General features: G+C 39.6%; 2 protein-coding genes across 4 annotated transcripts in view; one reads left to right on the forward strand and one right to left on the reverse strand.

The window, feature by feature from the left end:
• ZFHX2 (zinc finger homeobox 2) overlaps positions 1 to 27,626 on the reverse strand; it is a 57,037-nt gene that overhangs the window by 24,535 nt on the left and 4,876 nt on the right. For 2 of the 3 annotated variants that reach the window (XM_072150661.1, XM_072150655.1), the window contains exons 2-6: positions 12,203 to 14,341; positions 11,436 to 11,989; positions 8,980 to 9,184; positions 5,708 to 5,779; positions 4,659 to 4,717 (exon numbers count right to left, since the gene is read on the reverse strand). In XM_072150661.1, the coding sequence (XP_072006762.1) occupies positions 4,659 to 4,717; positions 5,708 to 5,779; positions 8,980 to 9,184; positions 11,436 to 11,989; positions 12,203 to 14,300 (2,988 nt within the window). In that variant the 5' untranslated portion in view covers positions 14,301 to 14,341. Of the gene's footprint in view, positions 1 to 4,658; positions 4,718 to 5,707; positions 5,780 to 8,979; positions 9,185 to 11,435; positions 11,990 to 12,202; positions 14,356 to 27,626 lie in introns of those variants that run through there. The other variant, XM_072150658.1, reaches the window with a different exon arrangement.
• The window catches only part of THTPA (thiamine triphosphatase), a 73,920-nt gene that overhangs the window by 21,497 nt on the left and 24,797 nt on the right, over positions 1 to 27,626 (forward strand). The gene's annotated exons all lie outside the window — the stretch shown is intronic.

The raw sequence follows: 27,626 nt of genomic DNA on the forward strand, positions 1-27,626 counted from the left end.
ATGAAACATATGGCTTGAGGGTCCAAGGTTTATGGTTTAATTCACGTCACCCGCTGATGTGTCTGAATAATTGAATGCCATAGGGATGCCCTTTTGGCAGTTGTCTTTCTAGTATACGCCAAAATTATGTAGCTCCTCCCATCAAGATGAACCATACAGAACGGTTTACCTTTACACATGACACTGACTTGCAGATCACAATGTCACAAAACACAGTGTTCTATGGCTAATGGCCTAGTGGAATAGTGATAGCAGTGCTTTCTCCACAGCAAACGTGTCACTTTGTCACACGCCAGTTGTTATGACAGCTGAGAATCATGCTGTGCTCTTATAACACCACTGCAGCCATACACATATCTCACTTTATTGAACTTTTAGTAAAAATAACCTGAATTTTACATGTAACACAACTCCTACCAGTGGATTCCCTCTACTGATAGAGCTCTGTACACACATGTAGAGGTTTGTGAAGACCGTCACATGCTCCCCACCCCTCCCCCTGCACTTAGTTGTGGCCACTTACCGTTCTGAGTATAAAATACCCATCATCCATATCCATCCGGGTGAAGGTGTCACTCTCCTTGTGCTGGCCTGTCCCCCGGGGGGTGCACTTTGGAGCCCCTGTGCTTCCCTTGTGCTGTACACGCTGCTTGTTGCACTTGTCTTCAGTATCAGGGACTTTTCTCCTCAGTTTGACTCTCCCATTAATATGTTGCAGGCACTCTTCTCTCACCCCTGCCAGCCCTCATGCCCACTTACTTTCTCCCTCCTCCCAGCTCCTCTATATGGAGGAAGCACACAGCAAGGCTTCTTCTACTAACTAACTAACTCCTAAGGCACTTTGTGTACTTCTCCAGTGTCTGCTCTTTCTTCTGTCTTTTATTTCTTTCTCGTTCTTTCCTTCTTTCGGCCTAGCTGGTAAACAAATCCTCTCCCCCCTCCTATCTCCTCCCCTGCTGGGTGTTACAGACTTGGGCCTGCATTTAACCCTCAGATGCCCGCCCCCCTCCCTGGGAAAGATGTCTGATCACTTCCTGCTGCTCCTGGGTAATGCAGACCATGTGACAGAGGTGAAGCATGGGCATGCTGGGACTAGTGACTGCAAGTTTAGTCAGCAGGAAGTGCTCTGCAGCTCTGTCATTCTGTGGTGACATAGTAACATAATAACCACCTCTGAAACTATTACACAGAAACTTTAAATGATAATGGATTTATGTATTTTTGTAACAAATGTTTTTTTGCTCTATATAGAGAAAGAGGAGATGGAGAGGAGGGCACATAGTACAGAGGGGAGGATAGTGGTCACAATGTTACAGGTATTATGGAGTATTATATAGGAGCTGGGCACAGGAAGGGGCTTTATACCATGTGGGGAGTCAGTTTTATCCTATGCTTGTCAAGGGTGGGGCAAGGGGCGTAGCTTTTTTGTGTCACATCCCCTTTTGTCCCTCATTTTCTAACCCAAAATTTGAGAAGTATGGCATCATTAGAATCAATTATGAGTGCATTGATCCCAGGACATCAAGCAGATGCCTGATCACTGTCTGTCAACATACTGACCTCTTTGTCAAGTGTTATTTTTTGCATTTTTCTCTTTAGACAATACCATAGCTTTATAGTAGTATCAGCATGTGCTTGGCTACAATATTTAGGGTGGTCCCTACACAGAACATCTGCCACAACATTACACTCCCTCTCTCATCTTGCTCTCATCCCATAGAGAATGCTGGTTACATCTCTGATACATGAGCACCCGGCCATCCATGTAATGTAAAAGAAACCCAGGCAGGCTTCCTCCATAGCTCCATGCTACAGTTCTGATGCTTATGGTATCAGACTACTAGTGAACCAGCAGTAATTGTTATTATCTGCACCTTTAGGCCATCTCCACGCTAAGTGGGCATGGAGGGATGTAAAGTGGGGCGCAGAAGAGTGGGCTGGTGTGGGGCAGGGAAGTCTGCAAGCTAGCTACAGCACGAGAACATTCAGGAATGAAAGGTTGCAGGTTATAGCACAATTCTATTGTCCTGATGTATCTGGCAGCACCAGATGGGCGAGGCCTTATGTCACACCGGAGCTCCCACAGTAAGTTGGTCATGTGTAATATCTTTCAGCTGAACTACCATATTTTGTATGTATGACTGACATGAGCCATCTGCCTTTTCTAGACCCTTTCTAAAACAGTGAAGTAGGTCTGTCAACATACTGAGCTCTTGTCAACTGCTAATTTTTTGTGGTGTTGCAGGGTCCATTATCTTGCCAAAAGAGACCTCTCTCCTTAGGCAATCAATACCATTGCTATAAAGTAGTTTCAGCATGTGGTTGGCAACAATATTTAGGGTAGTCCTAGCAGAAACCTTGCCACCTCACACTCCATCCACTTGCACTCTTCCCATAGAGAATGCATATGCACCCGGCCATCCATATTATGTAAAAGAAAACTGGGCAGGCTTCCTCCATAGCTCCATGCTACAGTTCTGATGCTTATGTACCTGTATGTAACCAACTACACAGCAAACTGGTGCAGAGGTGTTTAGACAACTGTACAGTAAATCCGACGGAGCAATAGCTGATCTAGATTTTACATCAGTGCAGTAGACTATTACAAAAAGTCATCTTTGTGCAATACTTTGATCAACAGATAAAGATTTATTTTAGTCTTTATATAAATGTAGATCATTTTATATAGATTCATACCATCATATATATATATAGGAAATAATGACCCTCCATCTATAGTTATTGACACAGTCTTTATTAGAACGGTAGGGCTCTACATGCACACTTTCCAGATGGGATAAAGAAGATTTATATTTACTCCTTTATTGTATTGGATTTACTCTTTTAATTCTCTCACAGATAACAGCAGTTTCAAAGGTTTCTGATTGGCAGCTTACCCTTCTTCAGCAAACAGCCAGGGCAATCATGTGTCGATTGGAGAGTGATAACCCTTTAGTAATGTATAATTAACACATAAGGCCGATATTGTTGGTGTTATTATGTTAAAGTGAATCTGTCACTATAAAATATTTTTTAAAGGACATCTACCACCAGGATGAAGGGTTGATACCCAACTACACTGATATACTGGTGCTTGCCCCCTCTGGTAGCTTCTTATGCCCTGGTGTTTACAAAAAAAAAAGCTGCTAAAATTATGCAAATGATCCAGCGGGGCTCCCAGCTCCATAGGTGTTAATGGAGTCTGGAGCCCCTCCGGCTCATTTTCAGAACTTTTAATGCCTTTTTTCTTAAAAACAAGAGCATAAGAAGCTTAAAGAAGAGCAGATGCTGCCAGTGGGGGCACACACCAGTGTGTCGGTGTACTTGGTGTACAATCCTTCATCCTGGTGGTATAAGTCCTTTAATCTGCTGGTATCATGGCTTAGAGCAGGATGATCTAAGTAAATGGATATATAGTTTTCTAGCATATATCTGCTCCATCTTTGAAGCAGTAATTGAGTTAGGGTGGTGGTTCTATTTGTGTTAGTTGTGCAGTTTTACGGTACTGCGGACCGTTGTTTGCATCCCATGTGAGAATTGGAAAAGATTGCCCAGGACACAAACACAAGCAGGAATAGGACCGGCTCTACTTTTTGCTTCTCAGGGATGTGGAATCGACGGCCATAGAAATGAATGGGGATGTGGATGGGAATAAAACCGCTAGCACATGTCCTGAAAACAATGGGCCTCATTTATCAAAACTGAGAACAAAACTGTTCCACTTGCTCAGCCAATCCAAGATTAGCTTTAATTTTATAAACTGCTGTGGGAACATGAAAGCTGACCTTTGTTCACTTTTAATAAATCGTTGTGTGCATGAGCCCCTCTGTACATTCATACATGAGGACTGTCAGTCAAGGAGAACCACCTCCATTACTACATCACTGCTTCTAAGGCCATTTCCACACTTGCGTTGCAGATCACGTCAGAGTTTGATCAGGGTGCGATCAGGGTTTGCTCAGTGAAAAACTAACATTTTCCATCAGAGTGCAATCAGTTTTCAGTCAGAGTTTGTTCAGTGTCTGTTTTTCACACGCATTTTCAATGCAATTTCAGTGCGTTTTTCATGCGCAGATAATGAACGTGAAAGGACTCAGGACTGAGGTCTATCTTTTCTATGGCAATTGATGCGTGAAAAATGCATTGCACTTGCATTGAACTTGCGTGTGTCTCAGAGTGCGATGCGTTTTTGATGCATCTCCATAGACTTGTATGGTGCAAGTCTGAAAAAGCCCATTGATTACAATGGGTCAGAGTGCAATGCAAGTTCTGCACATCAAAAGCGCGCGTGAAAAACGCAAGTGTGGAAGGGGCCTTAGTGTACAAATAGCAAAGATATAAATGTATATCTCTTTTGTATCAATAAATCTTTTCCCACTAAAATGTATATCAATCCACCCAGCTTCTGTTCTATGAGCTTGGAGACTGTATTGTATTTAAATGGTGATAGTTTTCTTTAATGACTTTTCCCAATGTATCATATTATATATGTACCTGAACTGCAATTTAGCTATTTAGGGGATTTCTGACATTATTATGAACTCAGTATACATAGCCATAGATTTATAAATGGGTAGCACCATAGCCCCAAACTATTGTACTTCTGAGGCTTTGATCAGGATCTGTAATGAAACCTAAGTGAACTGTAGAACACGTACCGTAGTCCCTTCGCCAGCTTTTTCACATTCAGCCCTCGATGTGTCATCCTGTACAGAAGCTGAATCAGGAGATTAGGGGTCAGGAGGGATAAACAACTAATAGACAAGGGTGAAGGTTACTGGTGCTACACATGCAGAAGATGAAGGCTCACTATTTCTATAGGTAAAAGTCTTTGGTTAATTTTATAGGGAAAATGCATGCAATATTTATCAGGACAAAATTGGCGTAAAATTCTCAAATACAATGGACAGCCAATGGACGGAAGATAATGGGATGGAAAAGAATAGATTAATAAATGTATTCTGAAAATGCTATAAATAAAGTTTATTAAAAACACAGTAAAGGTGTCATATACCAATAATCCTAATGTTTTACAGTTGTTGCAGTACCCCAATCAGGTTATGTTTGATACCCAGTGTTTCCACAGGTTAAGAATGTTTACATAAGGTTGTATTTAGACCTACTCCTCTAATTGGGTCACTAACTTGCTAAAAGTAATTGAACACAGTTTACAATGTATGAAAGTACAAATGGTATTTATGGTGGACCCTTAAAAGGGGCTCTCCAGATGAAAAATATCCTTAGGCATATCCTTAGGATAGGAATTGAAAACCCCATCAACCATCAATTAGCTGCTTAGAGCAGCAGTGGCCACTTCTACTTCCCACTCTACCGATATCACATCACAAGTCAAACTGCATAGAAATAACTCTGTTCCATTGAAACTAATTTTAAATATGGTGCTTGCCATTCAGTTTGTCTAGACACAATTTGCTTTAGTATTTTACCTTTGTACCATAAAGTATTGCCTTTAATAAACTTTATTTATAGCATTCTAGAGAACAGCCTTACTTTATTCACTGTTACAGCGAGACTCATAAGCAGGAGAACTTATTGAGATAAAAGGTAATGGTGGGTGAACATGTCTATTTGATGACAAATTGCTTGTTTAAAAAAAGAAACTAGCAAGAATTAAATTGTAAAGCTCATTTCTGTCCTTGTATGAAATTGCATGTACATAGACCACAACAGAAAGCCCTTGTCTCACCTTGGGATATGTCTGGATTTTCTTCCCCCGGGTCAGGATTTGATGTTACCTCTGGGTTAATCTGGACTTTACCTGGAACAACAAAATAAATGTATGTAACATATCTAAATTGCCATGTTTGTAATTTATACTGAACTTGGCACAAGCTACAAGCTGAAGTGTTCTCAAGGTGGCAAGAACTGTGCACAAGGTATAGCCGGTCCATTTAACGTAATAGTTACTTTCGGCAATGGGGACCAAGTTTGTACTCTTTTATTTTATATTGTGAAAGCTCTTCATATGATGAGAACGTTCAGCTAGTCAACCACATATGATATCACTTTAGACTACTGAAAATCTGGATTCTGCATGAGGCGGAGGCACAAGAAACATACAGGAGAGAATATAGCGGAAGGCAGAGAGAAATGAGAGGACAGGAGTAGTGTCACCAGATAAACGATTATACTGAAAATTGACAGTTGTGGGGAATTTATTCCTGTTTCAGCTAATTAAAGTGTTAAAGTTCTTTAACACCATTCAACCGCCGCCAAAATCATAAAATATTGATCCGTAGATGGGCCTGCAGCCAGAAGAGAAGGAGGGGCAGCAAGGGGGCAGAGTAATTCTGTGTGAGAGAGACGCAACCAGAAAAGAAGATAGGGAGAAGAACAGAAGACAAAATGAATAGTGACCTAAATAAAGAAAAACCTCATGTTTTCAGATTTCCTATTTTTGTGTGTGAGGTGACTTTAATGAATTTTTATTACTTCCCTGATCTTTACATCTTTTATAGCTGCTTATAGCTTTTATCGATTTTATGTCTGAATGGATTTATTGATAGAAACCTCAAACATTTTCCTTTAACGAGTGCCACCGAGTATCATTTATCTTTTATAAGCTCTTATATTTGAAACATATACTGGCCCAGATTTACTAAAGCCCCTGCACCAGTTTTCTTTTTAGTGCAAACTGCTTGTGCATTAGGTATTTAAGAAGTGTCTGCGACACACACATGTCACGGCTGCACTATTCCTGATGCAACACAAATTTCTGCATTGAAAGGGGCATTCCAGTGCACAGTCGGACCGTGCACCACATTTATCATGCAGTGTCCCACATGGGGGTAGATTTACTTACCTGGCCCATTCGCGATCCAGCAGCGCGTTCTCTTCGGTGGATTCGGGTCTTCCGGCGATTCACTAAGGCAGTTCCTCCGACGTCCACCAGGTACTGAAGTCCGCCGGAATGCACGATCCTATTCCCGGTGAAGTTAAGCACGTGTCCAGTGACACATTTTTTTTTTTTAAATGTGGCGGTTTCTCTGAAACCATCGGGTTTTCGTACAGCCCCAATTTCCGTCACGTGCATGCCGGCGCCGATGCGCCACAATCCTATCGCGTGCGCCAAAAACCCGGGGGAAATACAGGGAAAATCGGCGCAAATTGGAAATATTCCGGTTACACTTTATTGACCTTTGTCATGTGGGTGAGGAACTATGAATCCATTTATCGTATATATAGCAGCAGATTTCCTTGCACATGTGGGGATTGTACACTGCAGATGCAGTCTTCAAGGTAATTATCTTTTAAGTTGTTTTCCAGATTTACCAGTGAATTACATCACAGATGTGATGTCTGGTAAGCTGCAGCTCAAAAGTAATGTTCTCTTTGTTAGACTTTGATATTTTTTAGATTTTCTAATTTAACACTGCCAATAAAAAAGTGTAGGTTGGAAACACAGGGCCACAGGAGTAAGTTATGGTTACAGCTGGTCACCGTTTTCCCTCCCTATATGCTCAGAACAGTCTCCCATACAACTCGTCTTCAGCAAAATGCTTCCTATGTGTCTATTGTAAAACAAATATCTAAACTGCTGTTATCACGGAAGAGCAGTAGCTCAGAGGAAGGCATACCTAAAGGTACTCTAGACAGATTAGTTTGAAGTTGTCTGCTGAACATCTAATGTATATGGTGCCTCTTTCTCTCCTTGAATGGCAGATATCATAAGGATTGGTTAAATCAAAATCTATTTTGATCTATTTACTTCTCTTCTTTTCAGTATATAAGACAAAGCCATAAGACCTAGGCAATGGTTTTCACCATTCATTAAACATGCACTATGTAATGCCTATTTTAGGCCTGAGTACAAGCAAGTCGGACAATATTGTCCATCATCTATCTCATTTGTATGGGCGATTTCAGCCTTAGCAGATTCATACATACATTCAGCCTTCGCAAATTCCGTCATACATACACATATTAGAAGAAAAGTCTAGCTGGGCAGTGCTAACGTCTTGAAAGAAGCAAGTTTGACTAACAGGATGCCGTCTGGAAACTCCAAGAAGAAACTATAGGATCTAGGGAACATTTGAAACATCCAAGAACCATTTACATGAACATACTGCTTGCTACTTGTTCACCTGCATGAGGGGCTCTCAACTGCTTATGTGTAATACCAGCATCAGTGTTTAAAGGCTCATTAAGGAATGTGGGAAGACAGAATGGATGAGAATGCGGGAGTATATGTAGGTCTATGAAGTTAGATGTTAGATGAAAAGCAATTTCACGTCCTGCTTCTGTATGTGGCTATAAGAAAAATGAAATATTAAAGAAAAAGAGTAAAATATTTTATTAACATATATGGAGAGTAAACCAGTATAAAGCCTATGTAAGGCTGGATTCACATGAACGGTGTGGCACGTGGCAGCGCTGCTCACCCCCGCCCCTCTCCATAGGGATACATGGCGCACGGCGCCGTATGCCCTGAAAAAATAGGACATGTCACGCACGTGTGCCGCACCGTACCGGTCCCGTAAGGCACCACGCCCCAATTGCCGTCTATGGGGGACGTATATCGGCCGTACATACGTCGGCCGTATATACGTCCCCCTTGCGGTCGTGTGAATCCAGCCTAATGGTGATGAGTATGAATTGTTTATTTACTGGTGAAAGGGGAAAAAAAGGCTTATTAAAATGTCCTTATAACTGGATGTAAATAAAACTAATCCACTAAAATTACAACCTAGAACTGTCTGTGGTCAGTAGAGTATGTGCATAAAGTGATTCATCATTATAGCACCAGATTACCACCTACTGTACAACATAAATATATGTTGGAGCAGGGAAAAAACCCTACTATGCTCCAAATTAGTTAGCTTCTGCTGCATCTGTCCAGTATTAGTTTAGAGCATGACCCTATAGAGCATCCTCTGTATAAATACATGTATACAACCATTAGAAACAAATTATACTACATATTTGATTCTGGGAGACATGAAGGAAATGAAAGCTTACTGTGTTCCTGTTGGTTCCTGGAGACAGTCACAATCCTTTCAAGCACAGCTTCTCCGTGCATTAGACGCCATTGTGTAAGATTTTGGTGATGACTTGCAGAACGCAGATGTGACATCATACCAAGGCGAGACCCCACAGTGCTATCACATGGAGCACAACGAAAACACACATCCCCTGCTCCAACACCTTCAATGGCCTGCAAAAACTTCACATAGACAAACATAGAAATAATTTATTACTAAGCACCCATCTTAGGATCAAGTACATATCACTGAGATATAAAATTAAAAAATCACATGAAGCTATATTTGAAATATTCAAATCCATCATTTTTCAGCAGATAATTGTCGGTGGATGAGTAATGTCCTCTAGCGTGGACATTAATGGTCAATACCAGTAATAATAATAATTGTTTTATTACGCAATTTTCCTCATATCTTTGCATAAAGTTTGACTTGCTAGCATACATATGTTTTATATGACTGCAGTGTGTTAAAACATATACGCTTTATTTCTAATGGAGTTCATACTAAAGCACTATCCTTAACCTAATGTATCAGATATTATTCAAAATACCCTATACTTGCTAGGTGCACTGTTTCACACTAATATGTTTTTATTATAAATCGAAAGCTGCGCTAAAAACGTAAAAAAAAAAAAAAAAGCTAAAGTCCACGTTTTATTGCCTACACTACTTAGATATGATGCATCATTGAGAAGGACACTGCACAATAATTCATATCAGGACTTGCCTGTAGGGGGCTCTACCAGCAAAGCTATACTTTAGACCAGTGATGGCGAACCTTTTATAGACCAAGTGCCCAAACCACAACCAAAACCCACTTATTTGTCTCAAAGTACCAACATGACAATTAAAGCAGTAAACTTATTGCTCCCTTCTCTGTCATTGCTTTCAATTAGGTCAGTATCCTGGGGATATCAATACAGTAGAGTGAATGAGGACAAATTCAGGTTCCCCTGAACAGTAAGAATTGTCATCACTGGAGCCAGAGCGACAATGATAATGCAGATCTGCCCACCCCTTCCAATTCCTCCAGTAGTCTCAGACAGCACTGTTGCTTTAAAGGGGTTGTCCAGGGGTTGAATACCTTGACTGATTTCTTCCAAAAACAGTGCCACACCTGACTATGGTTTGTACCGTTATTGGGACTCAGCTTTATTCATCTCTATCCAGCAGAGTCGCAATACCGACACAAACCATGTTCAGGTGTGGAGCTGTGTTTGGAAGAAAGCAGCCAAGTTTTTCAACTTCTTGCCAACCACCTTGATGTAGCACTGAGCACGGCAAGTCCTTGGCTGTCTGGGAATCCATGAAAATACCTTTTGTCCAATTTGGTGATGCCCCATATGCCACTCTCGTTACCTTATGCTCACGATGGAGCCTCTTTGCACTTCCTCTAGGGCCCCTGTGGTGATGGCCTGGGTGCCCAATAATAATATTATTATTGGATTTTGGGAAAGTTTGGCTATAAATTGCCTTTTGAGGGGTTTTCCCACAAAAAAAGTTAGCCGTTATCCACGAGATAGGGCCTAACTTGCTGATCAGTGAGGGTCTCAGTGCTGACAAAAGCAAGAGGTTCGATGGGGTCTCACGTATCTCTGCCAGATCCCTCGTCGCTCTATCAGACTAATGGAGCAGATGGCCGCGCATGAACGTTCTGCTCCACTACTCTCTATGGAGCTGACGTAAATTGCAGAGGGCCCGTGGAGAAGGCCTAACTTTTGTTTCTTGGGAAAACCTCTTTAATCGTAAATCCACTCAAAATTCATAGCACTGCAGTGAACCCTAGAAAGCTGGGGTTTATGATGTTTTTTAGTTGTGTTCACCTTTTGTTTTCTGTGGGTTTGCCTGTAACATGTTATGTCATGTTTCTTGAGTCTCACAACAAATCAGAGTCTCCCCACTATATATGTCATAAGCAATAGCTTCTCAATATTCAGCCCCCTGGCCCATTTAAAGATGGCATTTTTCTCTCTAGTCCCCACCGTTCCAAGTAATCAATGTAAATTTTCTATCTTTATTGTCTACTCCTGCCCTGCACCACCGATCTGACAGCGGAGAGCCTTAAAAGCATATTTGGTGCTGAAATTATGCCACTTGGGCTCTTAGGTCTTAGGCTGGAGCAGGCAGCCAGGCTTGGCCCATCAGTCTATAAACTGACAAATAAAAGTAAATTGATGACTTGGGAACAGTGAGGTAGAGAGGAATATTTGTAGCTGTGCCACAATAAGTAGAATAGCTAAGTAGAATAGCTATTAAAGGATGTAATGAAGGTGGGTTTTCTGAAAGTGGTAAAAGGTCTTCTTCAGGTACTATGGGGGAAGCTGCAGTTAAGTGCAGTCACACCTTCTAAGAAAGTGGAAATATTTTCAACATTTTAAATGGGACCAAAATGGAATATATATATTTGAATACTCTGCCCTTTATACCTCACCTTGTAGACACGCAGGCTCTCTTCATGCCCCCCTCCTTGCACATGCAGTTGTATTTTCTCTCTGCTGTTGCTTTCATATCCACACAGGTTACATCTCAAGTGCAAAGGAGGGAAAGAAGAAGCCTGGCTATATCCACTGATTGGAAGCTCTGCAGCCGAAGCTTGTGCCATTGCCAGAGCTGCACCTCCTTCTCTCATATGGGCAGCTAACTGATACTTCTGTGCATGTTTGTCGGTTTTTAGGTGCAACTGGAAGTTAGCTTTGAGCTGGGTACTATAGGAGCAAAGGCGGCAGCAATGCAAGTCTCCTCTGACTTCTCTCCACTCCCGCTCAGGCAGAGACCGACCTCTACTGGCATGTGAAAGCAATCCTTCCAGACTATCAGTGGTAAAACAACGGCACACCAAGCAGCGGAATACCCCAGGAGTTAGGTCTTCATCGGGGCTTGAAGATAAGTCTGGTAAAGATGGATTTGAAGGAATTGTCATTCCTGAAGAATTGATAGCATTCACTTGTGAATTTGGTTGAGAATCTGGTGTAAGAAGGTTACAAGCTGTAGGGTAAAAGGAAAAAAAACATGTATTATAGTAATATGCAACTTTAGAATAAAATAGTATACATTAGATTGAAACCATTCTGTAATCAGCATCCAACCTGTAATATTACCAATGATATGTTGTAAGAAAGTTGTTTAATCTTGTGCAGAGATTATCTTTTTCAGATATTTCTACAAGCCATATAAAACTTATGTTATGCATGTCCTCACCTTGGGTTCCAGTTGAGCCGAAGTGCATGGGATTGAAGAGAAGTGGATGATCCAGTCCCTGTTCTGGTGCAAGTGGACCTCCATAGAATGGAAAGTTGTCTTGACCCATTCCCAGGCCTTGGTGAAGCAGTAGTACATTCTGCATGTGTTTTTCACTAGTCATATGTATACGCAAGTTGCGTGAGATGTTAGTTTCATAATTACATACTTTACAGTGCCATGATGCCTTTTGCTTAAGTTGCCTTTCAGTGGGTGATGTCTGACTTCCTTCTCCCTGCCCTGTGTTCACTGGAGTTGCTGCTAAGGGTGGAACTGATGTGTTGGTTGCAGGGCCTGAACCTTGATATCCCTGGAGATTGGCCAAGTGTTTGTCAGACTGCATGTGTATGGTCAGATTTCCTTTAGTGGTTGTGGAATAATTGCAAGCTTCACACCGATATGGTTTATAGCCACAGTTGTAGCTTTCACCTCTTGCCAAGCGGGGATGCTGCTGGCCACTGTGGCAATATGAACAATGGCTGTGACTTTCAGGATGTTTTTCCTTCATATGAACATCTAGAGTCTGTTGGTATTTATAATGCCAGTTACATTTTGGACATTTAAGAGTTTTGCATGAATTGCGAGAGTGTAGCAGGGAAAGCTGGCCTTGAAGAGAAAGACTTTGGAATGGTTGGGGGCCTGAGGATGGTGGACAATCTTCAAAGGCCAGTGGCCCACGGTCCACATCTGTTTGGTTACCCCCTCTGTCAGAGCCATGAATAGCTCCCATTTGTAACATGGAGTTTGTCATCATTGGACCGTAGAAGCTTTGGTTTGTAAGTAGCTGCTCATTGATGTCTGAGGTATGTGAGGAAGAGGGGTTGCTTTCTGGCATATCCTCTCCCTCTCCCTCAACATCTTCACCCAGTGCTTCTGTTCCTGTTGAGCACCAGTTTTCTACACTGTTATTTTCATCTTTGTTGGCCTTTGAATCTTTGGCTTCAGTAGAGTAGGATGTTCCTGTGGTTTCACATTTGTGATAACTTAGAGGTGTATTGGGCACCAGGCCCATTGAAAGTTTCGGACTTTCTGGTTTCCCTTGAAAAGTCACATGACTTTTGGTTTCATTGTGTTTTATTTCTTTCATTAAATCTTCCAATGTTCCAGACGGTTCAGTTGTACTTTGGATTACATCTAAGAGTTGGGTGTCTTGAACATCAGAAAGGGCAACATTCTCTGGCTCCTGGCCAGCATCTAACACAATGTGGGTTTTTTTTGGTTCTAAAAGGCTGATAAAATCTTTCCCACTTGATCTATGAATGATACCAGAGGTTTCCCCTAATGCCAACTGATCTTGATATGGATGATCTAGCCCATGGAAGTGGGAAGCATGCAATCCCAGCTGCTTTCCACTTCGGAAATTGAGCTGGCAAGGGTGACAAATCCATGTACCATCCACACTTTGTGTCCTTTTGGATTCCCCAGTTGATGTGTGTCTTAAGTAATCTTCCCCTTTTTGCCCTTCTGTTTCTTTGGGTTGGTCTTGTTTTCTGGGCGAGTTGCAAGGCGCCGTTTTAGTAAGTTTGGCTGCCTCAGCTGAGGTATGTAGGGATATTTGGTTAGAGCGAAAGCCTTGGTAGGTGGCGGTTAGACGAAAAGAGGTGAGTGGAGGACGTGGCAACAATGTGCTTTTAGGGGATTCCTGTGGTGAGGCTAGAGAAGAAGGAGTGCCTTCTTCCTCTTCCTCACCTTTCAGGAGGTAGACAGTTCCATCACTAGAAAAAAGCACATGTCCCACCAGAGCCTCCTCACTTTCCTCATTTTCCTCCTTGCAGTTTGGCTGTAAAGGAGATGATACCTTTGGCTGATAATTTGGGTTTGGAGAACTGGGAGTTACAGGTGGCTGCAACAAGGAGGATGTCGGGATGACATCTTGAAATTCTCCTCCAGCAGCAGATACAGAGGAGGAGGCTGAGGAGGACAATTCTGGTGATGGGAGAGGAAGTGGGAGAGGGGTATCTTTGGTGGCTGTTGGGCTGAGGGGTAAATTGAGGTCCAGAGGCCAGGAGTTTCTTTCATCCTGCCCAGAAGTGGCAAGGAAGCATTCATCAGCATCCATAGCTGCTCGGTTGATATGCAAGAATCATCTCAGACACAGCCCTGTGTACAAAAGAAGAATATGTATGAGAAAGAGAAATAAACAATAAAAACATTTCATTTAATTGTTTTTCTGCATGCCTTATTCTAAAGGGTAGAAATCAGTCCATGCAGTGTACCACACACTATTCACTACATGCATGCATGTTAACACAAGAGTTAATTTATGTACCATTTGCCTGGGGCAGTGTGCGGGATAAGGAACAATCACCTGCCTCTCTGGCTTGAAAGAATCTGGCCAATCTAATCTTTGACAAGGAATATGTTATGACAAGGTAAGGGTTAATTGCTGTTCTGCTGGTCTCTCTCCTCCCCCCTCCCTGGAGTCCTTATAATTCTGCTCCCCACAGAGTCTGATGTTGAGGTGATTAAAGAGCTGTGAGCCTGAGCACATTAGCATGTTAATGAGTATGGAAATTATTAACTAAAGAGTTTCATTCTAGAGCTGGTGAGGGGAGGGGGTTTAATATTGGGTGGGGGTTGGGTGGGGTGAAGCACTGGTGCAAGCATGGGGGGCGATTTTATTGAGGAAAGGAATAAAAAATAACGATAGCGCAAGCTTTGCTTTGTAATCACACAATCTACCTGCCATATATCAAGATTTATGTGTATGTACCCACCAACATCAATAAACACCTTCGGAAGAGCTCAATATGGAGCTGCTCTCATTATCGATAATCACTTTAATTGTTTATACTCCTCTTCATAATCAGAACCCAAGCCAGCCTCAACTAGCCAATTTATGCAGCTATCACAAGCCAGCATAGTAATGAGCAGCCCGTGCAGGGACAACCAAGAAATTCTGCCTTGCCCTCAAGAATATATCATCTGCAAAATAAGCAAATGTTCTGGTTTTCCCAAATAGACGGTATTTATTACTACTAATCAATCCTTTCTACATAAAATGTATCCACCACATGCTGAGCTTAGATTGAAGAAATGGGTTCATTATAATAGATCACTGTGTATCTTCTCCCATGCACTTGCTACATGATACTTCTACAATGTTATTGTATACAATTGTTTATTACAATTTTTCACCTAATTATATACTTGTCAATACAGTGCACAGATCAAAATGCTTTTCTTGTAACTATTGCAACATACTGCATTTTTCAGTACTTGGACACGTTTATATGTATATGTGAATATAAATGATTAAATGTCCTACCGGTAACGTCCATCACTGGCTTACAAAACAATAGCAATTAGTCAATAATACACCAATTGTTGTTTCCATCGATCACTCATTCAGTGGTGTTTAATTGTGTCATTTGACATTGGTACAGCAGCTCAATTGGTCAATATTGATTCAATGTTTATAAGCCGATTTAGGTTGATTTCCCATTAGTGTTTCTTGTAGCCATGATGGCTATAATGCATATACAGCGGTATACATATATGGGATTTTGGGTTAGGTGGAGGTAGCCACATAAGTATTTAGAGGGGAATTAATCAAGAGATGGCGCAGTGTGGCCCAGATCATGAGGTTCACCCCTGCCCCAGAGGTCACGCCGGATAAAACAAGAGACTGTGGCCTGTAAGTACATCCAGCACATGAACGTGTGCTCGGATCAATTCTACGCCAGGCCCTGCTTGGTGTAAATTTGCACTGTATGTAAACAGAGTTGGGATCTAAACAAAATAGTTGAACCCAGTCAAGGGCTACACACATGCACAAATGAACTATGCAAAAATGAAAAACGGGAAAGCATGTGTCAAGTAGCAAAAATCAAAAGATTACTTTATTGACAAAAATGGACTTACAACAGACATCAATAGGACAAAAGTTTAAAACCATTTAAAAAGGATGCACCCCAGTGATAATGTCAGGTCATCCAAACGTGAGCCCCCCCAACGAACCAATCTCACAGCACTAGCTCCAGAATATAAGAATATGGAGGCTGGACATGTGTTTGTAGGCTAAAATGGAGTCACCACAATCAGCAAGTCTAGCATAAGGATGTGCAGCAATCTGTGCACGAATGTGCATTGTATCCCTCTATCCGAAATAGCTAGAATGCAGAGCATAAAACTACAACCCCCACGCGTTCCACCTGTCCTGAGCCCTCACCTCCACCTCACACCTCCCGGTAAACTTATAGGCATGGACTTGTGGTTGTACATTCATTTCAATTTCAGGCCCTTGATAACCCACACCCTATTGAAAGGCTACCTATTGAATTTAGTAACTTTCTAAATTTTAATTCTATGATAGAGAATTATTCAGCAATATAGAGATAGTTATTCATTCAACTGTCTCTATATTCCCACTGCTGAGTACATTTGTCTGTACATGATTTAGACAATTTTATTTAGTGTAGCAAACTGTTGACCCTTTATCACACACAGACACATTTAGTAGTTTAGCAATATAGAAACAATTTAATGAAAATCATATGAATGTTTTAGGTTTTGAAGAGATCAATGTAAACTAGGACACATTCCCAGCTTGATTTTCAGCTTTCTGTTGACATATTTATTACTGCCATTTTTTTAATCTTTCCTCTTAAGACCAGATCACATATGGAAGTTAAAGTCAATTCTAATAAGCTGTTTCCAATACACCGTACAAGCAGATGCCAAACTTTTGAAGGAAAACTAACCATGAAAATGACAAATTGGTTTATCAATAAACAACACAAAAACAGATGCGGCCAATTTAGAAAATAAAAAAAGCAGGTCCTGACTACAAGGTGAATTCCCCTAAACTGGAAAGCACTACATACGCATAAGTTCTAGCATTTAATCATTTCTTAAAACTTATGGGGTTGACCGAAATAATTTTTTTAACCTTATTAATATAATTTTTTTTTATATTTAAAATGTTCAAACATTGATTAATGTTGACTTGAATAACAAGCATACAAAACAGGTATGTAGAAAAAAATCAGTGCACTAAATGTGTCTGGCTGAATGCATAATTATTACAAAAATGAAACCAATATAAATGCATGTCAAATATAATTCATTTATCTAATAAATATAAAAACACATAAAAATGAAAGAATAGAGATCCACAGTGAAAACCAGATTGACACAGGATTGAATGAAAATCTATATGTATTACCACAAATGACTAATGTGGGAGATATCAAATAACTCTAAGCTGAAGATATGCCTGGAGTCCCCAGAAGAAGGCAACGCCAAAACATATACTGGGGTCAGGTCTGTATACTTGTTTTTTGTGACATACTGGGGAAGATTTATCAAGTGTCTGAAAGTCAGAATATTTCCAGTTGCCCATGGCAACCAATCACAGCTCAGCTTTCATTTTACCAGTGCTCATGAATATTTTAAAGGGGAGCTTGGTTGTGATTGGTTGCCATGGGCAACTAGAAATATTCTGACTTTTAGACACTTGATAAATCTGCCACACTGTTATGTAATTTGCCCTTTGCTCTTATATGTCCTGGGTATCCTCATGACATTTGTGCTTATGAACTACTCATTATTTTGTACTATTTTTAACACTTGCACTTTTTGAGGATCCTAGCCAGAGAAATATTAGATACCTCCTACATTAGTCATTTGTGGGAGTACATTTGGATTTTCATTCCTGTTCAGTCCGGTTTTCATTGTAGACCTGTTTCCTTTCATTTTTATGTACAGGCGGTCCCCTACTTAAGAACACTCGACTTACATACGACCCCTAGTTACAAACGGACCCCTGGATATTGGTAATTTATTGTACAATGATCAGCTCTAACAGTTATCAAATGTATCTGTAATGAAGCTTTAGTGTTAATATTGATTCTTATGACAACCCAACATTTTTAAAATCCAATTGTCACAGAGACCAAAAAAGTTCTGGCTGGGATTACAATGATAAAATATACAGTTCCGACTTACATACAAACTCAACTTAAGAACAAACCTACAGACCCTATCTTGTATGTAACCCGGGGACTGCCTGTATTTTATATTTATTAGATCAATGAAGTATATATGGCATGAATTAATATAAACACGGAAAACGCCACTTTTAGCGTTTAATCTTTGACATCGTCCATCCACTTCTTCTACACGAAAAGCATTGACGGTTGACCACTTCCTAAATGTATTTCTCAACTGTCTGAAACTGCTTGCTATTTCAGAAACAAAATGTAGAGCTGCTCATATTGTACTTCAGCCGGTAGTTACAAGGACCTGGCTGTCCATCTGAGGCCTTTATAAAAAAAAAAAATTAGTACAGCTACAAGAAACTACAAGACTTGTCTAACCAAAGCTAAAGCTTAGTTGAAATTGGATCATCCAAAAGGACATTGATGCCAAGCACATTAGCACAACTTCAATAGAAAGGTTGAAAAAGAAAAGAATTATGTGAAGCTATCACCCAAAGTCAAGACATCAAGAAGGCCAAAATTCATCTCAAAGCATTGGAAAAATGTATATTGTCATACAAATAACGATTACTTAAAGTAACTGTGGGTAAAGGTAGTTCTACACGCTATTGATTTATGGAGTATACTTAGTTCTTCACAAACTGCTTGACCAGTTGAATAAATAAAAATACAATAAAATGTTTTGTTAACCTGAGGTTGTGTTTATCTAATTTTAAGACATCTTAAGGGCCACTTTTTTATGTCCTGATATGTAAAAGTTTAACGTTTGTTTTTTGATTAAATTTACATACCAGGGTCCTAAGTACTGGGACACCCAGTGAATAACACCTTTAAGAGTTGTTTTATGAGTCACGCACATCTAAATACTAGGGGTCTAAGCACTGGGACACCCAGTGGATAACGCCTTTAAGAGTTGTTTTTATGAGCCACACACTTTTAGAACGAAAGCTATTAAGTGAATAATTAAATTTCTAATAATACATTTTCCAACCAATTCAAAGTTTTTAACTGGCCATATGTTGTATCAGCATTGTTCAATGATAAGGCTTCTACAAATAGGCCTAATGTGTACATGTAACTGGATTTTGACTAATTAATAGCAGCTAATGGGTGTATATATCTATATATACTTTTTATAGCACTGTAGAACATAACTCTGTACAATTTTAGGGTAATAATTGTGCTCTGATACATTGTAAAAAAAATGAATGGATAATAATATTCAGTAGATAGGGCTTGTTTTCTATGAAGATTTTAGTATGCCTGGAGGCAAATCTTACTATTCACTTGAGCTCGGACTTCTATGCCTTAATCACATGTCACCTTTCAAAGCTCTGCTGTCAATCTTATTGATGTGTGATAATCAACTCAACAACAGCTTGGGGCATTGTCTAGTGGCACATCTCCAGTCCTTGGGGACATGCCATGATGCAATTGTAGAGGGAAATTGAGCTTGGAGAGCCTAAAAATTGCATTGCTGCCCAAGCAGAGGTTCATCACATCCTACAGACAAGAATACTGAAAAGCTTCTGCCTTTCATGAATTTAGGATCGATTTAAAAAAGTGTGCCAATATCATTTTTTAAAACATAAAAGAAATGACCAAGTTGTAAAAACATAACCAGATAAAAGGTAATGGCAATAAGTGAATGCAAACACGTGAATAACACGTTTGTGCAGGGAGACAAATTCAGCTAAGTATCCAATAGACTGACTAAAAAACTTCAAAACAATCTAGTTTCTAGCAAGAAAACTAGCAAATCAAGGGCAAAGGTATACAATAATTGTTGATCAATAATTATGTTAATGAAAATTATGATGGGTTATTCCACTATTAATATTTCTGTCTGTGTAAAACATGTTAATCTTATGAATATAAGACACCACAAGAACTTTAAAAGCCCCTAAACCCGTAAGAGAAAAGACAACTAAAACTGAAGTCAGTTGGTATAGTTAAAGAGGGTTTTCCTACGAACAGGATAGGGCGTAACTTGCTGATTGGTGGAGGTCTCAGTGATGAGACCACCACAGATCATGAAAACGAGGGGTCCAATGGTGTCCCAGTTACCTCAGTCGGACCCTCGCTCCCGCAGAGTAATGGAGCAGACGGCCTTGCATGACCGCTCTGTTCCAAACATCTCAATGGAGCTGACGGAGATCCCCGAGTAGAGCACCAGCTCCACTGAGATGTATGAAACATCTTTAAAGGACATCTACCACCAGGATGAAGGACTGTAAACCAATCAGACTGACATACTAATATGTGCCCCCTCTGGCAGGATCCACTCTTCTTTTAGCTTCCTATGCATGTTTTTAAGTAAAAAAGGCTTTAAAATTATTCAAATGAGTCTAAGGCTCATTTGCATAATTTTAAAAGCCTTTTTGTGTAAAAACCAGGACATATGGAGCTAAAAGAAGAGCAGATCCTGTTAGAAAGGGAACACACCAGTATGTCAGTCTGCTTGGTTTACAATCCATGATCCTGGGGGTAGATGTCCTTTAAACATCTTGTGTGCATGCTGAAATCTCAACTCTTTTCTAACACATAATATCAGGGAAAAATGACTGGGCCTACTGAATTTTAATACATTTTCCTTTGTTTATCATGGGAGATAAGATGTGGTTTAAAGTGTTTTGTAGCTTGGTGAAGTGCTGTACATCTTCATGATTAATACAGCCAATCACTGGCCTTATTACTTTAGTGCCATACACCACAAAGGTCAGTGATTGGCTGCAATGGTCACACTGGCTATAAAGGTTAAATCTATAAAGACTGGCAGAGACCACTGGAGTGCCACAGATTTATTAGGTTATGATGGTTATTTACATATTTTATACCGTTTCTTCTATTATCTGATTTAATGCTTAGTAGGTTTCTACCTCCTATGTAGCCAGCCAAGGAAATCTTCAAAAGGAACAATAATGACAACAAAAATCCTGAAGAGGTTGAGTAATAAGTGATAAAAGATGGTGAGGCAGCAGAATGAAGTGATAGGCCTCACAAATAATAACAGTGAATGAGCATCAAGGACATGCAGAGCGGGAAAGGGGAGGTTTTAAGGCGACACACAGAGGAAAAGATGGATGTCTTTATGGTGATATAGATATAAAGATATCGCTTAGTCCAGGACAGCAAATGGTAGTAAGAGTAGAGACAATACAAGGCACAAGAAAATGCTGAGATAGAGACAGCACACGGATATTCAGAGAGACATCTGAGGAGGGAGGGTGAAGAAGGATGGAAAAATCAATACAATTACTTCCTAACGGTGTGTTAAGAGAGTGAGGTGTCGACACACTGTCTGTGTGCGAAAATATGAGCTCCCTATATATACTGGCAGGGTCTAGCAGCCTTTTCCTTGCCAGCAATTACTCTTAGCATGTTTCTTATGAAATACAACATATGCTTCTCATGATATTTACAACCTGATGTATATGGAGAGCGAAGGTATATTTCTATCAGAAAATATGACTAGTGTTATCATTTGTGTCCAGTATGCTAATGTGTCAGTATGTTATCACAGCAGCACATGGTTCATTAACATAGCAAGTAAATTTAGAAAACGGAGGCCTGCACCCCCCATAGATAAGCCATTAACCCTCAAATGACCACTAACGTGAAATATGGTAAACATACTCCTTACATTTGCTACCCTTGCTAATAAGCAGCCCCCTCCTGAGATGAAAAGAGAAATCATTAACCGTTTCATGCCCAAGCTAAGTACTAAGGGTTTAGATTGGGGGAATAACATATAAACTCAATTCTATCGTGAAAAATGGGAAAATTACTTGCAGATCCATCTACCAAAACACTCACATAAATGTAAATTAAAAAACAAGATTCACTAAAAGAGATCTTATCAAAATAAGTAGATGCAGCACAGTAGTAGATCATTTGTCTTTAATATAAGCACTTCACAGCAACATGTCTTGTATGTAGGTGTGTAGTGGAGAGTGTATAAGATAAGATGGTTGCACACGCAGGCACAAAATGCAAAACAGAGCAAGGTGAATTACTATCAAGATTCTACAGAGAACATTGGCTCGGGAAAGGGAGAGTAAGAGAGAACACAAGCAAAAGCCGGAGAGATGGGAAGACAAAAGCAGAGTGACAGAATATGCCCAAGATGGTTGGGGGCGGAGAGAAATGCAGAAGACAGCAGAGAGACAAAGAGAGCGGAGGAAAGATGAGAGACGAATAAAGAAGCTGCAAACAGCTTTATGACGCACAAATATCATTACTGTGTGAGGAGCTGATAGATCTACCTGCTCAGTATGTAAGACTTCTCAGCCCTGCTACATATAGTCTCTAAGACAATGTACTGTATGTTCACTACAATTCAAATCAGGTAAATGTCCAGATAGCTGAATGCTTCACACTGCCAAGTCCTGGTACAAACATGTCTATGTATAAAAGGAAAGAAAGCAAAAAGCATATAAATATCAAACGGATTATTAATCAATATGTAGATTATTTTCCATTATTTTGGTCCAAAATGTTGAGACACTGTAGTAAGGGTGTTCCTTTCCATAGATCTGGGTTGGCTGAATATTTTAACGGTTGACCGCAATTTATGGGTTTCAGATAAGCATATTAAAGCTGTCATGCATTGTAAAGGTGCAATAAAATAATATCTCAAAATGTTGATGCATTGACCGACACTGTATGGAAAGGAAGGGATTACAGCTTCCGTCAGCCACTTAATAAGGCAGCCATCTAGATGTTTATCTGGAAGCTGTGCTGAGCTCTGCATTTATATATTTTGATAGGTCGAGGAATGGAAAATCGTTCCTATGCTTAGAGAAGCCCTGCTATTCACAATAATGAGGTCCTCCTTCCAATCACCATATACACTATCATTATAGGAATCACAGATTATCTAGGTCAGATAATCCTGTGGATTTGATCATGAACATTTACAAGTTACAAATATAGTTCTGAAGAGATGTTGCAGTTGAATCTCAGAAAAAAAAGTGTGCCTGCCTTATGATTTATGCACACAGCTTTCAACCTTTGCAATGTACTAGAATCTGAAGCAATAATTGACATGCCTAGGATTCTAAACCTACAGCGTAAATCATTTACTACTTCTGTTTTGGTCTTTTTGCATGATATGAATTTGTTACATGTCCATGGCCTAAAAGGAGAAATAAATGATAATATTGAGCCCAAGTACCACATAGTGCCATAAAGAGGCACAAGTGCACCCATATTGCCTTATCTACATGTCTATATGGTCTACTATTATTTGCCTTGTACAACAACACAAAAAAAGAAATGTCCATTTCTTTGCGGTCTAGCCATCAAAGGTTCTTATTTCTCTTATGGGAGAGAAGCCTCTTTCCTGTATTACTCTATACAGCAAAGTTTCTTCAGAGCTCATAGAATAGGATGTAGATGTCACCTAAAAAACCCTTTGATGAATTAACCTGTGGTTTATTTGAATCCATATGCATATCTTATTCTACCTCATTTATGTATGCTTGCTCTTCTGTTCTTTCCATATATATTTTTGTGGGTTTTGATAGGATTTTGGCATTTCTACCTTGTAAAATAAATAAAATACCTTAATGAATTATGAAAAAATTTCTATTATATATTTATTGTCTATTCATATTTCCTAAGTGTTTGCTTTTGAGGAATATTGATACTAGGTTGAGTAAAGCTTCAGCAGTAGCTCATCTTTACAATGGTAAAAATGATAAACAAAACTTATAAAACATTTATTGTTGTAATTTTGCATGTATTCTATTTATAAAACACGGCATTTAGAAATGTGGTTATTCATGTATGTCAAGTTTACTAAAGGATTAAAACTATTTTAAGGGAACCTGTCACTGAAAATACTATTTAATCTGAATGCAATATGTGATGATACATATTGATATAATGGGGCTCTTTCCATGTATAATGCTGGGTGTGACCGATTAATTAAGAACGTGCGCTAGAAATCATGAATCCATTGCTTCCCTGCACTGGCGAGACAGAGTTTACCAACTTTTTGTGGTGCACCTTTAACAAAAGGTATGCAACACAATTTGCTTGTTGGTCCAACTGAGTGCCAGAACGCTCCCTAAATTGTGTCGCATGGAGGCTAGCACAACTGTACCAACACGATACCTGTGCAAGCTGTTTTCTCCTACAAGAACGTGTTCGACAGAGGTGCGGCGCAAAGCACTTAGTTAATATTTTGTGCAAAAACATTCAGTGTAACATCCACTCTGAACTTTAGAGTCCTGCGGGTGCTTTTACTGAATGACAGCCACCTCTTCATGAACGTGAAGCACACCCACTGGACTCCTAGACCAGAGAATTTACAGGAATTTAAACAAGAATTTAAATGCACCCTCTGCTGTACTACCTACTACCCCCAGTTCAGAAAACATGTTGAATGTGAACACTTCCTGTTTGAACCTTTTATTGCCCTCTACACTGCAGTTCTAATGAGAAACTCCCTTTTTGACATTTCCTTCAACCATCTATATCTTTCTCAGAGAATATTTATATATAGTTTTAACAAATTCCAGCTTTATTTATGAATCAACAAATATGCTATGTATTGTACATTCCTTTGGATGTAATAAGCATTAATTCGCTTTATTTATTGCCCTTTTTTATAACCATGTTCCTAGACCCTCATTTGTCCCATCTTCCTTCTTTTTCTCATCTGTGGCTCCACTGTCATGATTTTATGTGGCTCATTTACTAAGGCTCACGCGGTGCACTTTAGTCGGACTGTGCACCTTTTTTTGCGGCTAAAGCGGCTAGCATAGGTATTTAAGAAGTGTGTGCGCTGGGATTGTGACGCATGCGTCCCATCTGTGCTGGCTTCCATCCGAAACAAATTAAGGGCGTGCCGTGGGACAGTCCGACTGATTCGGACCAAGCACCGTGTTTAACTTGTTCAAATTGTGTTGCACCCCCTATGTTAAAGGTACACCACAAAAAAAGATGGTGAACTCGGACCTGAGTGGGGAAGCAAGAGATTCATGTCTTTAGGTGCACGATATAGTGAATCGCCACACGCTGCTTTATAGATGGACAATGCACTTTCAGTGAACTCTGTTGACCCTGTAAGTAAATGCCACTGTGTTGTCTAGCCATTGGCATAATTGTTAAATGTTTATAATCAATTTGGAAGTATTCATCATAACTGTCATTTTTCAATTGTTTTGTTTCATTATAAGGTGGAAGGGAACTGAATGTATGTGAGCGAGCATCTCTTTGTTATTTTTATAAAATGATAAATCCAGATAACATGGGGAAAGAATATATTCAAGGGTTTGGCCAATGGCTAAAAATTATTTACATAAAGATCTGGATAGGTAAAGCAATTCTTGTCTTGCAAATATCATTCTGATGTTACCGAAGTACTCCGCCATTCTATACTCTCTGGTTATTCCCAAGAAATTACTGCTCATACAAACACTGGCTTCAGCAATGACCACTCCAGCAAGTGATTTTCTTTGTATCAAGAGGAACCCACAAGTTTAAAATGCAGTGAACCCAAATATATCAGGATATTGGTGAGCTTTTTGTAAGGAATTAAGCCAGGTTTCACAAAAATCCAAGATCATTTACAAAAAATGTAAGACAGTGACATAATTACTCAAATGTCAACATTCTGCTAAAGTGTAATAGATAAAGCATAAAGGTCAAGAGCTTATTTGAAAAAATAAAACAGGTACCCTATAATATATTAGTTTCCATATGGTGCTGACAGAAAAGTAATGTGGCTGCGATGTAAAAAGTAGTCCAGATGATTGGAAATGGAAGTGTTTACTGAGCTCCTGCCATGTACAGAAGCTGTAAACACAACCATTTTTCACTGATTTTCCCATTAACAATATGAGCATAGGCGTAACTACCAAGGTACCAGGGATACTAGCTGCTATGGGGCCCTTCAACTAAGGGGGCTCATTTCAGCACAGATATAGGAAGCAGATAAATGATAAAAAGGCTTTCAAAAATCTTAGGCCTACAAAAGTTTACCATTTTACCTGCATGCATCAATTATCCCTTCACTACAGCATGATTTTTTTTTTTACTATTCTTGAGCTGTGGTATTATAGTGTACATCCTACCTGTGGTGTGACTTCTGCTGTGACTGATAATAGCATTCCTGTACTGTAACATTACAGAGTAGATTTTAATTCTGTAGGAAAACCACTGGTTTTGCTCTATCTGTACTGTGAAATTACTGTATTCATTATTTGTGTATTGTGACATATAAGTTTATAATGTGACGTCACTGTGTGCATTTTTTGTACTATGACATCACCTTTTACTATTCCTAAACTGTGACATCACTGTGTGTATTAAGCCATGTATTTTGAAAACTATGTGATTATCTTGGTACTTTTACCAAACTATGGGCATTATTTTGTATTATGGCATCACTGTTTAATATCCCCGATCTGTGGAAATATTAAATCACACATTTATGAAAGTGTTTGCGCCAGTTTTCTGTCTGACTGACAACGGTGCACGTCCTCACACATGGCAAAAGATACAAACGTGTTGAAGCCAGATGCTTACACTTGTCATGTCAAAGTGGGGGGCACCATTCCATGTGTTATTATAATGGGCCCTGTGGTTATTGGTTAAGCCCCTAAATGTCAGAGTGGTGGGAACAAGGTACAGGTATAAGAGTAATATTATTTTTTGGTTTGTAAATGAATATACAACACTTTGTAATAAAAGTGAAAAATATCCTCTTATCAGTCCTCACCTTAGTCAACTGCTGAGTTTTTGTCTATTTCTCACCTACTTGGCCCATCCTCCTCTCTTCATAGACATATGAAGTGAAGTCTATCTTCACTGAAGACAGGTCGGAGGAGTTGACTAAGCAGTTTAGGAGACTGGACACTGACTAATTGGAGAGGAAGGCTCTTTCCACTCATAAGATATAATTAGAGTTAAACGTATATCGTTTTATATATACCTACACTATTCATGTACAAATATGTATTATATAATTCTGGGTTTTATTTGATAAAAGTCATTATACAGACAAAATAAGAAAATAACAATTGCCTACCTATATTTGAAATTTAATGTTACTGAACATTATAAGCTTCTTTTAAAAGCGTTTCTGAGTTCTGGATCATTTCTTAATCAAAAGATTCACTAAGTCTGCTCCCATATGAGACTAGATTAGGGGCAGAACCATTTCTCTAGAAGTAGAACACAATATGATAAGATGCATCCAGGTCCAAGTAACCGTTAAATAAAAGAGACCAGTAGGATCCTATTCAAAACAAGAATTCATTATCATTTACACTGCCTCAAGAATAATTAGTTGGAACTTTTTGACCCAAAGGTGCAGTAGTAGCATATCCAAGTATTTTCTGCAAAAGTGTGCATAGGATTACACTTATTGACAAACAAACAAATTTTGTAATGGCACGTGGACATTTTGGATGTCACTATTTACACTCTAG

Source organism: Engystomops pustulosus, chromosome 1 (assembly GCF_040894005.1).
Source record: "Engystomops pustulosus chromosome 1, aEngPut4.maternal, whole genome shotgun sequence".
NCBI lineage: Eukaryota > Metazoa > Chordata > Amphibia > Anura > Leptodactylidae > Engystomops > Engystomops pustulosus.